The 13,493-nt window shown below is 51.5% G+C and overlaps 1 protein-coding gene across 1 annotated transcript; it reads right to left on the bottom strand.

Annotated features, from left to right (window-relative positions):
* Positions 1-5,612: 5,612 nt before the first annotated feature.
* LOC120611296 (keratin, type I cytoskeletal 16) lies at positions 5,613-8,566 on the bottom strand. Its single transcript, XM_039873802.1, has 8 exons — positions 7,907-8,566; positions 7,341-7,423; positions 7,041-7,197; positions 6,786-6,947; positions 6,566-6,691; positions 6,052-6,272; positions 5,915-5,958; positions 5,613-5,803 (listed from the first exon to the last, which is right to left on the bottom strand). The coding sequence occupies exons 1-8, from the start codon at positions 8,426-8,428 to the stop codon at positions 5,709-5,711; spliced, it is 1,410 nt and encodes a 469-aa protein (XP_039729736.1). The 5' UTR covers positions 8,429-8,566; the 3' UTR covers positions 5,613-5,708.
* Between the last annotated feature and the right edge of the window lie 4,927 nt (positions 8,567-13,493).

Raw genomic sequence — 13,493 nt, 5'->3', positions numbered from 1 at the left:
TCTAAAAAATTATTAAGATGGTAAAAAAAAAATCTGTTATATAGCAGTATAAAATTGACAGTCTGGGATATTGTGTGTGCAGTCTGTTTTTCACTAAGAAATTGATGTGATAGCCAACAAAATTAACTGATTCTTTAGTTTTTAAATTTTTTGTTTATTTTCTTTATTTATATACACACATACACGCTTCGATGTATATGTATAAATATGTGTGCACTCCTTTTTTCCTTTCCTGTTTTGTTTTTTTTTTTTAGATACCCTCTTTCCATTTACTCCCCCGCTACCCACATCAGCCCTTCACCCTACCCCCAAGGTCACCCATGCTCATAACGTCATCTGTACCCTTTCATATTTTTGGTGCTCATATAATTATACACACACATATGCATTTACAGGAATGGGGAACTGGTTTTCTTTATTCACACATGTGAGATCAATATTCAACATGTGCTTTTCTGCGTTGTGCATTTCCCTTTCCCGGTACTTTGAGGAATCTCTTCTTGCCATCTGATGTAGCTCCAATTTATCAACCGTGATGGCTACTTAATATTCCATAGTATAAGTGGACCATTATTTACTCAGCTGTACACTTCTGATGGATAGTCACTTTGTTTTCCATTTTCAGTCGCTATAAATAATGCAGCAATAAATATCCTTGCACGTATGTCGTTTTACACTCGTCTTTTATGTCCATGAACTTATTCATTTAGTAATGAAGCCCATTAAATATTTAAAAATCATCTTTGCTATGTATCCACACATAATGAGGCCAGGAGGGAGCCTGGGAGAATAAAAACCCTGGGGACAGAACAATAGACGAATGTTTTTATTTTTTCACATTTCCATTTATGTTGTCACACTATTCGTATGGCAGATCAAAGCTGGAAAGGCCAAAACATATCGGTTTTATATGTGACAACCCTGTGATCGTGGAAAAACAGGGACCTTTGGATCCCAGCAATGGGTTAACAGAGAGCCAAGTCAAAAAGGGACTCTCCTTGCTTTAACACTCCTGGATCTGCTTGAAGCCCTGTAGGGGTCCTGAACAATTGGGGAAGGAGGGATGCAAAGCTACATCATCCCGTAGAAGTGACCACACAGCCCATCAGAGGAAGGCCAGATAAATAGCTGCACATGCTTGATGCCTCAGCAGACCTGGTTTGTCCCTTCATGGCTCAAGAAGATACTTGCTTTCTCTTCCATGGCAGCTCATCAATACCTACAATGGTGGCTGCCTTGTACCAACATGGTAAGAGGCACGTGGAATTTAAACAAGCCTGTCCTTGAGAAATTTGCGTCTGAAAATGTTCCATGAACACCAAACCCAGGGTTCGACTCTACAAATCTTTATTGAGTGTCCCTTACAGGCTGTGTGCTGTCTAGGGTTGTGGCAGACACGCAAAACAGAAAGCTTCATTCATGTTTATGTTTCAGGGAGCTATCAGAAGGTCTTAAACAAGCTACAGCAGTGAGAAGACAAAGGTAAGAAATCCCTTATCTCATGAGGAGGGCGGCCATGCTTTTTATAGCTCTCAGAAACAATGGGCCCAAAGAAAGCAAAACCTTACGAGCTAACCACTAATTCATTTACCTCAGCAGATACACTTTATAGGCTATCATTAATTCTCACTCCAGCCATTGTTTTAGCACTTTATTTAATTACCTGAAACAATATTTCACAAACTTTGACACTAAGTCAAGCATAAAGAATCTGAGGGTGTGTTCAAAGTAGATGAGTTACAAGGAACATTCGAGAGCACTCAACCTCCTCATCTCAGTGCCAGGCCAGCCAAGAGCAAAATGCAGTCTGATTTGGGACTTGGATCTTAGCCTGAGAAATCCAGGCGGCAAGGCATTTCCAGATGGAAAAGCTGGTTCCGTTATTAAAGGGGAAACACATTTCTGCTTCGATATTGTCCTTCTTTAAAGGGGTTCATGTTTTGTGTCTACAGGATACAGCAACAAACAGAAGAAATGTGGTTCCTGAGAAGAGGGAGTTTTGCTAACTAGCTGGGAGACCCCAAGAAAGTTTGTTCTCCCCTTAATTATTTGGGACCTTTGTTCCCCCATCTATCAAATAGAGGCCTTTCTCGTGGAGCTTCCTCAGGGTCCGCTGATGGGTGGCATGCCCTCTGAAGACACTGGCACAAACAGCTTTGTTTAAATCTCTCCCCACGCCCAGGCAGAGAGTGTTCTACATCCTCTGTTTCAACATCTCATTAATGAACAACTCAGAAGCATATACTCCAGCTCCGAGTTTTAGTAACCCAGGTCAGAAATACATCTGAGTGTGAGAATCTTTCCAGAACTTCAGCTTTAAAAGTGACACACAAATCCATTTCCTAAAGAGATCCTTAAAAGATAATACTCAAAGTTGGTGAGCATGTTTTGAAATAGGCACTCCCATTACCCGCTAGCAAATTATGTAAATTTGTAACTCTCCTCTTTAAATCAATTTGGCAACATAAATCAAGAACTGTAAAGCATCCGTTATCTGCTCACCTAGTCACTGTACTTCTGGGAATCCAGCATAAGGAAATAATGCAAATTATTTGTAAAAGCTTTCTGCATAAAGATGTTCATTGCTGCATTATGTTGCATGGCACCCCCCCCCAAAAAAAAAATAAGGGAAACAGCATTAAAAATGTACGGCAGTCTCTTCCTTATCCTCAGCTTTGCTTTCCACAGCTTCCAGTATGCACAGGCAACTACTATCCAAAAATATTAAATAGAAAATTTCAGAAATAAACCATTCATAAGTTTTCAATTGTGTGCCTTTCTGAGTAGTGTGATAAAATCTCTCACCGTCCTGCTCTATCCTGCCCAGAAAATGAATCATCTCTTTAACCAACATATCCACACTGCATACACTACCCACCATCTCAGTTATCAGATTGGCTGTCGTATCGCAGTGCCTGTGTTCAAGTGACCCTTATTTTACTTAATAATGGCCCCAAAACACAAGAGTAGAGATGCTGGCAATTCGGATATGCCAAACAGAAGCTGTAAACTTAACGTAGGTATGTATGTATAGGAAGAAACATAGTATATATAGGGTTTGGTACTATCCGTGGTTTCGGTCATCCACTAGGGGTCTTGGAACATGTCCCCCACAGATAAGGGAGGACTACTGTATAACACTTTTAATAATACAAGGAAGTGCTTCTCTTATAATATTAATAAAAACTGAATGCAAAATGGTATAGACGGTCAGTGTGGTTGTAGTTATGTTTTATATACTAAGTAGAAGAGTTATTAAAGCCATGATTAATAGGCTTAAAGGGATGAGGGAATAGGCTTAAATATTCCATCTTGACACAAAAACAAGAGACTATAAAAAGAAATATCCAGAGCTATAAGGTATTAAAAATACATCAGTTTAGTTAAACTCAAAATAATAAGATTAGATGGCATAGTGTAATTAAATCTCAGACAGTCAAAAAAAAGACAAGCAAAATGAAATACATAGGGAAAAAAAAGGAGTTCCAGGATGAGAGAAAATGGAGGAGAGGAAATCATCACATAAATATTCAAGAAAATTTCCCAGCACCGAAGAGCATGAATTTCCACATCGAAAGATTCTGTTAAGTGCCCAGTCCAGCAGGTGAAGAGACAGCCACATCAAGGCAGAACATGTGATATTTCAGCCTGCTAGAGAGAAAGAGAAGAATTGCAGAAAGGAGTGGAAATAGAATTGGACAAACCATCTAGAATCAAAATAGCATTAGACTTTTCAATAGCCACGCTGGATGCCAGGAAACAGTATAACAATATCTTTAAAATGCTGACGGGAAATTATTTCCAGCCTAGAATTCTATACCCAGCCAAAATATCAGTCAAGACTGAGGGTAGACTAACAATATTTTCAGACAGAAAGGGTCTATGAATCCTTCCCCAGAAACTACTAGAGGATGTGCTTCACTAAAAAAAGGAAGACATGGGATCCAGGAAACGAGGGATGCAACGCAGAAAGAAGGGATGCCCAAGGGCATCTTGGAAGGACATTCCAGGGTTGACAGCAGGCCTAGAGAGCAGCCAGACAGACCGAAGCAGGAGAACAGAGAGCTCCAGGAGGGCCATCCCTAAGAAGATGATAACGATGGAATACGGAACATTTAACATATCAAGAGGAGATGTATACTTCTGGCAGTGAATGAGAGAATATATTAGTGATAGAAAACCTAAACAAATTGAAAAAGAGATATTTATTCCAAGGAATTTTAACATAGTGGAAAACGTAATTTGACTATGAATAATATTTAAACAGTCATAATAATATAAATATTAAACATTTATCTAATGAAAAGAGGAATATTTTGAGAGGGTAAAAAAAGTGGAAAGGAGTCAGGCGGTATAAGAGAGCTAAGTCTCCAACTTTTAAAGCAGGAAGTCAAGGAATTAAAAACTAAAACTGAAAAAAAAAAATCAAGAAACGGTAGTATTCACTGCTAGAAATAAGGGGGTAAATGCCAAAAATAGCAGCTAAGAGTTAAAAGTAAGAGGCGGGGATGGAGGCATGGGACACAAACTAGGGTGGCTCTTTTTCATACCAAGTCTTATTATGTTACCCATACATAACGTTGATTTTTTTTTAATGAGAAGTTTTCAGCATGGATGGCACCCGTGGTAACTGAGAGGTATGGGACACTGAAATTACACAGGTGTGGCTGACTCACGGCGAGCAGGGCAGGGAAGGGCGGGAAGGCACCAAAGTGGGTTGAGACATAAGGGCCAAGCATCAGAGGGGACAGGGAACATCACGGGCTGTGAAGCAGGGGCATCCTGATCACATCCTTGTTCTTGACCTTGACCACATTCTTGTTAAGAAGGTCATTAGGCAGAAATGGGAGTGGGAGAGATGGACAGCAAGAGGCCCCAGCGAGTAGGCTGTGGCCAGTTCTAGGGAGAGAGGAAGCAACTCTGAATGTGGCGGTGGTTGTGGGGATGAAAAGGTGTGTGCGGGTGGCAGGTATTTCCTAGGGAACTCGTCGGTGCTCGATTCACAGGCTGAGGAAGAAGTTGAGGCGGGTGATGAGGAAGAGCGGGTTGGGAGAAGAAGGGTTCTAACAACTCTGGCCACCATCCCCAAGGCAGAAGGCTCTCCCTCCACCATTCAACACAAAAATCATTGTGTGCAAATGTGAGGAGACAGGGGTAGGGCTGAGAGCTCAAGCATTGGTGTCTTTGGGTTAAAATATCTAAAAAGTTGGAGCGGTATAAAAGAAAGGCGTGGACTTTGAAGTTAGGCGAACTGCAGTCATGCCTCTTACATCAGTGTGACTTCATGCAAGTTACTTAACCTCTCTGAATCCCAGGGTTGTCTCCATTCCAAAAATGAGCCTGACCGCACCCAGCCCACAGAGTTGCCAGGAAGGTCTAAGGAAAGTACCTCTGTAACACGTGTGCGCTCTCTCCCGTCCTACATCCCACCTCCCACTCCTGAGACGGCATGGAGGACTTTCAGGAAGAGAGGTCCCCAGGTTGTGAGGTCCCAGAAGGTTCCTGGGAGGCACCTTCAACTCCCCTCCCATCAGTTCAAGAACAGAGACCACAAAGGTTTGCATCAACCAGAAAGTCAGCTTTTATTAGCCCACCACCAGCAGAGAGGGAGGGGAGACAGCTGGGAACTGCGCTGGGAGAACAGGGGCCTGACCCAGGCCTTCGGGAATCGGAGCCGGCGGCAGGGCAGGGGCCTCTGGAGAGGCAGCTCAATGCTTGGAGGTCTGGCTCTGGCTGAAGCTGGATGAGCCCTGCTCCTTGAGGATGGGCCGTGTCTGGTGGCCAGAGGATGAGGAGGAGAATACTGTGGAGAGAAGAGAAGAGGTCAGAAATGCTCTGGGATCTAAGCTAGTCCCACATAGAGAGAAGATGGGCTGTGGTGCTCTGGAGTGCCCAGAACTCGCAGAAACCTTACCTTCTCGGGAAGAATAGGCTTGGCCGGATGTGTTCTGGGAGAAGCTGTGGGGGAGAAAAGGCAGAGCAATTAGATGAACTGGGAGCAGCAGGGGGCCAAAGGGTCTGTGGAGCAGGACTGGGGGGCCTGGCACTCACTGAGCATCCTCGCCCTCCAGCAGGCGGCGGTAGGTGGCGATCTCCTGCTCCAGCCGTGTCTTCACGTCCAGCAGGATCTGGTACTCTTGGCTCTGCTGCTCCATCTCACAGCGCAGCTGGGCCAGCTGCTCCTCCACGCTGCTGATCAGCCCCTGGATCTGGGACAGCTGCATGCAGTACCGGCCTTTGGTCTCCTCCAGGCTGCCCTCCAGGGATGCTTTCTGTGAGCAAGAGAGAAAAAAGGAGAGTCATCGAAGGTGGTCACTGCTATCTCTCCAGGTCTCTGGGCATGCTTCCTGTGAGGTGCATAGCTTTTGGCCCCAGGTGGGCCATTGATAGGCCAGACGACATGGAGAAGAGTTATTCCACCATTCTGGGCCTTAATGTCTTCATCTATATAGTGGGTACAATAATCCCTCAGTCCCACTCCTGGGAACTGTATTGTGGCAGTGTTCAGGTGGTGGTGGCCATTACTGGTGACTTGGGGGCTGGGGCTGGACCAGGTCCTTCATACCATGCTGAGCTGGGACTGCAGTTCAATCTCCAGGCCCTGGAGCACCCTCCGGAGTTCCGTCACCTCGCTGCGGCTAGTCTGCACCTGTTCGCTGTGAGAGGCTACTTCTCTGTTCAGCTCCTCGGTCTGAGATGAGAAAGAAGAGCGGAAGGCATGAGGCACCGCAGAGGCACTCGCGGGCGGGGCAGTTCTTCAGGAGGGCTGAGGACCTGAGCCCCACCTTGCTCAGGAACCAGGCCTCGGCATCCTTGCGGTTCTTCTCGGCCAGCTGCTCGTACTGGTCACGCATCTCATTCAGGATGCGGCTCAGGTCCACTCCAGGGGCGGCGTCCATCTCCACGTTGACGTCCCCGCCGGTCTGACCCCGCAGGGCTAGCATCTCCTAGGAAGGGATGGCGGGAAGTGGTCAGGTCAGCTGATCCCTTTCCTGACCCCAGGTGCATCTGCAACCCCACTGAACCAGCAGTGACCTCACCTCCTCGTGGTTCTTCCTCAGGTAGGCCAGCTCCTCCTTCAGGCTCTCGATCTGCATCTCCAGGTCGGCTCTGGCCAGGGTCAGCTCGTCCAGCACCCTGCGCAGGCCATTGATGTCGGCCTCCACGCTCTGGCGCAGGGCCAGCTCATGCTCATACCTGGCAAGACAGAGGTCAGGGCATGAGGTTCCATCCGTGAGGCTTCTGAGGCTCAATACCTGCTGGTCCTCTTGGATAAACGGCCCCACTGCTCGCTCCCTGCCCTATACTCTCTGCCCTCGGCCCACCCCATGGCTGCTCACTTGGTCCTGAAGTCATCAGCTGCCAGCCTGGCATTGTCAATCTGCAGAATAGGCTGAGCGTTCTCGATGGTGGCTGCAATGATCTGCAGAGGGGATGAAGGACAGGAGGCTGGGTTAGCCAAGATCCTGCTGCTCAGGGGTGAAGAGCACAGAGAGGAGAAAGGAGCTTCCCCAAATTTGGGGGTCGCCTGGCTGACGGGTCATGCCCTATGCTCCCCCAGCCAGCCTGGGGTACCTTCTCCACCCAGTTCAGGGAATGTAGGAGATGCATCCCACCTCTCCCACCACCCACCCCATCCTGGGCCCAAGGCTGAGAGAAGCCGAGGGTGCATTGCAAAGAACGCTTGCAAGGAATAGGAGAACAGGGGTCCAGGCTCAGCTCAGACACTTAGATGCTGAAAAAGGACCTTCTGCTACCAATTCTCTGAGTGGCCCTTGGCTACTCCTTCAAGGCCAGCTTCAGTCCCCCTGTTTACAAAATGGCGATGCTAGCAAGTAAGTGGTTTTCTCCGGGCCACTGCGCACACATGACCTCTCTCAATGCTTCACCCACATAGTCCACCCACCTTGTTCCTCAGGTCCTCGATGGTCTTGAAGTAGGGACTGTAGTCCTTGACCTCACTGGGCCTCTGCCTCTGGTACCAGTCGCGGATCTTCACCTCCAGGTCGGCGTTGGCCTCTTCCAGGGCGCGCACCTTGTCCAGGTAGGAGGCCAGGCGGTCATTGAGGTTCTGCATGGTGATCTTCTCGTTGCCAGAGAGGAGGCCGCCATCGAAACCGCCGAAGCCAGCACCAAAGCCACCGCCGAAGCCGGCACCAAGGCCACCACCATATCCTCCGCCAAAGCCGCTACCCAGGGCCCCACCAAAGCTGCTGCTGCTGCTGAAGCCACCGCCATAGCCGCCCCCCAGCCCACAGGCTCCTCCGGAGGAAAAGCGGGAGGAGGAGACTGACAGCCCCCCGTAGGCACTGGGGGCCCGGCAGGACCCTCCGGCCAGGACAGAGGACATGCGGCTGGAGCCACCACCGATGCCACAGGAGCCCTTCATGGAGCTGGAGGAGGTAAACTGGCGGCTGCAGGTGGTCATGGTGCTGAGGAGGGAGGTGAGCGACTGAGCGAGTGGAGGAGAGAAGAGAAAGGTGCTCAGCGAGGCTGGGAGGGTGCTGTGGCTGCCTCGAATTCCAGGCACCTTTATATGCACCTGGGAAAGGTGGGGCCCTTTCAACTGCTGACTCCGGGTTCCCCTCGGATTTCGTCACTGCAGGTCCCGTCCAACTCCCCACTCCGGATTACTCAGCCCAGGGTCGACTCACTTTGCTGTGCTGCTCGGAGTTCCCACCCAGTTTTGGGGTGGTGTGGGGCTGAGAGAAAATACACAAAAACGAGTCAGTCTGACTCAGGCTGGGCGGCAGGAATCTGGCTTCTGTTCCTGGAGCCCGAGGGGCCAGCAGGGCCTTGGCACAGGCGGCTGTGTGGCGGTTGCGTCCCCAGGCAGTGAGTCAGCCCATGGAGGACTCCCTGCCCCACGGTGACAGCCTCGGTTGAAGCAGCCTCAGTGATGCCGTCCCAGGGCTGTCTCAGGATGCCCCTGTAGGGATCCGACATGCCTGGCTCTGGACAAGAGAGCTGAGTTCATGGCCTCACTCTGCTTTGCCTGCTGTGTGACCACAGGCCCCTCATCTACCCTCTCTGGGGGTAGATGACAAAACTGGACTGAGTGATCTCGGAGTCCTTTCTAGTTCGAAAAATTCTATGACTCTCTTTCCCTTACTGGATTCAGTCTGTTTTCTGAGGCCGCCTTGAGCCTCCAGAACTTCCAGAAGTGGCGTATACCGTGGAACCAGCAGGTACTTCAGAGCCAGATAGGTGGTAGCTCGAATCCCCACTCTGCCCTTTACAGGCCGCATGGCTTAGGCAGTCCTCTAGCCCCTCTGGGCCTCAGTTTTCTCATCTGTAAAAGGGGAAGACATACCACCAGCCAGAGAGGAACATGCGTAAAAGACCCTGCTGTCCACTCCCCAATGGCCAGCCCTGACCCTCAGCCTCCCCATCCTTTCTCTCCAGCATGGCTGCCCCTTGCCTGCCTCCTCACACCCAGCTCTATTCTCTGGCACCTCCCTCTCACATCCTGCCCTCCCCCTTGTACCCCCACACTCTCAGCCTTTGAGTAACCCACCCCCAATGCATTGCTCCACCCAATTACCAGTGCCCGGTGTAAACTGTGATGGAAGGGAGCCCCTGTTCTGCCACTAGTACCATGAGTAACCCCTGACCCCACCGTATAGGGGCCTCCAAGTCCCCATACTGTCTCCAGGGCTCAGTTCCCAACAGTCTTTTCTCCGGTGTGCACAGATTCCTGACTGGGCTTCGCAGCTTCATTCATTCAGTCAAGAGAGGGGAGAAGGTGGTTCTCCTGTCACTTGCCATGCTCAGGTATTGTATAGAGCACCCCACCTGTGCCACATGGTTTCATGAGGGGCCTATTCCTGTCACCAAGTCACAGACGAGGGAGCTGGAAGGGTAAGTGGGCTTCTCAAGACACCAGTCGATGGGGAGCTGAGGTTTGAACCCCTGGTGTTTGCTTGCCCAGCTCAAGCCCTTTCCACCATCCTGAACCACTCTCTCTATGCGTCTCCAACATACGCATTGTCTTGAATTCATCCTGTGACATGGAGAGGAGAGAGGGGAAACCAGAGAGAGTGATTCGCCCAAAGTCACTAGTCTGAGACTAGAACCCAGAGCTCGGGCCGTCTCCCAAGGCACTTGGTAGACAGGGGCCAGGCGTGTCCATTCTCATCTCCCTCCCCATGGTGCCTAGATGGAGCTATGCGCATGGTGAGAGTGACCTTGGCCCAAGAGCTAGAGACAGGATTGGGGGATCTGGACCCCAAAACAGAAGCCTCCACGGGGTGGTCTTAGAGGTGACCCACAGAGCTGGCAACGGTCCTTGTTCTGAAGTGCCTCCGTGGAGTTGAGAGGAGCCGAGAGAAGGCTTGCCTCAGCCTGAGCTGTGCTGCGTGATACCACCTCAAACCCTGGGGCAGGAAAGTCTCTGCCTCAGCATAACCAGAGCTTTGTTACTGCCACATCGCGTCCTGTCAGTCGCTTTGCTCGTGGGCACAGGGCCCAGAGGTATGAGCAGAGCTTGTGCCCCGCGTATGCCTTCAGCACTAGGCCTGGGAGAGACAACCTGACGCTCCCTTCCCCCAGCCCCCAAAACAGGCAAAGGGGCCCTGAAATCTTAGACAAAAAATCCTGCTGTCCCAGGTGTCAGGATGGGCCTGAAGTTCAGGTCCAATCACAGACTTATCACCCTCACAACTAGAAATGACCTTCGAAGCTACCAAAGGCCACCAAGCCCCAACCCGAGAGTGAAAGAATTGTCCCAGGTTACACAGCTTGGAGGCAGAGGAGTGAAGACTCAAACCCAGCTCCGGCACCCTAACCGAGGTACACACCGGCTCTCCCAGTGCTCTCCGGGAGCTGTCCTTCTCTGTCCTCGGCACACTGTCCACCTCCTTTCTAATTGGATCGCTGCCCCTCCCCCATTCCTCGAGGAGTACTGACCCATCTCTGAGGGTCCAGGGAGCTACACAAAGGAAATTGCCAACCAAACCATCAACACCACAGACCAAGCACCCACTGCATGCCCAGCATTCAGGGTGTAGGGACTGGGAAAGATGTGACACAGTCTCTGGCTTTGGGACTCATCATTTGACCTAGAGAGAAAACTAGGGCGAGAATACAGCGCCGGGTGCAGGAAACCCTGAGGTGCTCAGCCTGCGGGATGCAGCTGGGTGAGTGTTACCAACTCTGAGCCCCAGAAGGAAAGGAAGGGGCTGCCTCTGAGTTCCTCTCCAGAAGATGCCTGGGCAGCAACCAGGGGCAGCTGCAGCTGGGCCTCAGAAGATGTGAATTGGCAGAGAAGGGGGTGGGAGGGACATTTCCTCCATTACACCTGCTCTAAGGTTGCCAAGAGCAGAATCACCAGGTCTGATGGGCGCAGAGCACTGACTCCCACCCAGCTGGCAACCTCCCAGGCAGGGGGTTCCTTTCCCCACCTGGCCTCTCTCCTCTCTCCTCCACCCGCCCCATCTCGGGCGTGAGGTCATCTCATTCCAGAGTTGGCCAGAAAATATCACTGGCCAGTACCACGCCTCGACTTGCTGTGATTCCCAAACCAGATTGATCACCAGTATCCCATCCAGCTCCCCGGGCAGCGCTCCGGCCCACTGCATCAGCATCACCGGGACGAACCTGGCCCTGGCAAAGGTCCGCTGATGACCAGCCAGGCCCTGAGAAGAGAGGGCAGGGGAAGGAGTCCCCAGGGAGACAGAAGGGAGAAAGGAGGCTGCTGCTGGGCCCCCAGCCTCCGTGGGAGCCAGAGCCACGGCCTCAGGGCAGGATAAAAAGAGAAGAGCCTGAACACGCCAGGACAGAGCAGCCTGGAATCAGGCAAGTGGGAGCCAGGTGTTGAGCAAGTCGTTCGGCCTCTCTGAGCCTCAGTGTCCTTCTCCGGGATTAGGAAGGCCAGCACTACTTCGCAGGCATGTTAGAGACGGAACGGAATAAATAAAGCACTGGCACAGACTGGTGGCCATATTGCATTTATTCACAGATATTTATGAAGCACCTACTATGTACACTCGGGTGCAAAAAAAAACCAAGAGAAGCCCTGGGGGCTTACCATCTGGTGGGGAGAGAGGGGGCAGAAACAGTCCCGATATCATGCGCTCAGGCCGTGATGGGGTGAAGGGGCCAGCAGGGAGGGGCAGGCTCCCTGGGACTGAACATATGCCCCTGATGCAGGCTCTGGCCCCATGACTAGTCCCAGGATCTGGGTGAATCAGTGAGTACCAAGCCCGCCTTAGGCAGTCCTCTACCCTCCCACATGTTTGACGTCCCCCTTCCCAAGGGTGGGAGCTGTCATGGCCCCTCACGATGGTCTGCACAACTAAGACACTCTCAGGAAAGTCCATGGCTGGGCGAAGCTCAGTTACGTCCTCAGCCCTGGGCCTGACGGCAGAACCGTCCTGGCTCAGGTCTCTCTGTTCTCCTCAGCCACCCACAGCCTAGGACGGCACAGGAGACCAGCAGTGCACGGGGTCTGAGGGAGTGTGTGTGCCCCTAAGCTGCGGTCCATCAGGGTTCCCACAGGCCCTCTGGACCTAGTCCCTCTGCCCTGTGTCCCCCACCTGCCCAGGCCTGGGCTGAGCACTTCTAGAAAGGGCGGGGCTTTCCCTCTCTGGGCCCAGGACCATCACCCGCAGAACCCTAACCCCGACACAGCAACCACTGCCTCTCCTGGCTTAGCTCTCAGCACACCTGGCTTCTCCCCCATGACTGCCTCTTGAGCCACACACATCCCCACCGCCCACTGCCAGTTTGTGGGTTCTTTCTCAGCAGAGGGGAGACTTTCTTCCAACCTGACCCCTTCTCAGCTACATCATCAGTAGGAGGGGACCTCTGGAGTCTGAGGGAGAGGACCGCTGCCTGGGAGCCTGGGGTTGGGAAGGAATTACGCTCCTGGCTCCTCTTCCCAGCACAGCCGCCTCCCCTTTGGCACCTGCTCCACCCCTAACGTGCCGGGCTCCAGGAAAGGGCTGAGTCACTGCTTCTCAGAGCCTCAGTGTCCCCATCTACACAATGGAGCGCCTCTTCCCAGAGCCTTCCTGCTTCCTGGGATGGTTGTTCAAATAAATGAGATCACCCTCCGGATGAGCCACCCTCAGCCCAGGGCTGGTTCTTCTGGTTGTGGTGGAATGTGCCGTGGTGGACTGGGGGGCACAGTGCCTCCCGCCTGCCCTCCATCCTTGCCCTGACTGCTGTTCAGACGGCTGAGAGGCGCCAGCCTCTGATGGAGCGGAACCTGCACAGCCAGCCTGCGTCGAGGGCTCTAGTTACCGCTGCAGCGTGGGCTCCCAAACACCAGCCAGCTCACTGCCCTCACCATCCCCAGGATCAGGGCCGGAAGGACTGTTAGCTGGGGTTCACTCTTCACTTATTGTGGCTTCTAAAGTTCAGAGACGGCTTGGGACCTGCCTAAAGTCCCCACACCCAGCTGCTCACTTCATACACAGCCACCCCTCCCAAGCCCCACCACTATGCCAGGCCTAGGGGGAAGGTGCGAATCTGATTGTTCCTGCCCACTC

This window comes from Pteropus medius, unplaced genomic scaffold (genome assembly GCF_902729225.1).
Source record: "Pteropus medius unplaced genomic scaffold, Ma_sr-lr_union100, whole genome shotgun sequence".
Classification (NCBI taxonomy): domain Eukaryota; kingdom Metazoa; phylum Chordata; class Mammalia; order Chiroptera; family Pteropodidae; genus Pteropus; species Pteropus medius.
The sequence above is the reverse complement of the archived record's forward strand: the minus strand, read 5'-3'. Positions and strand labels throughout refer to the sequence as shown.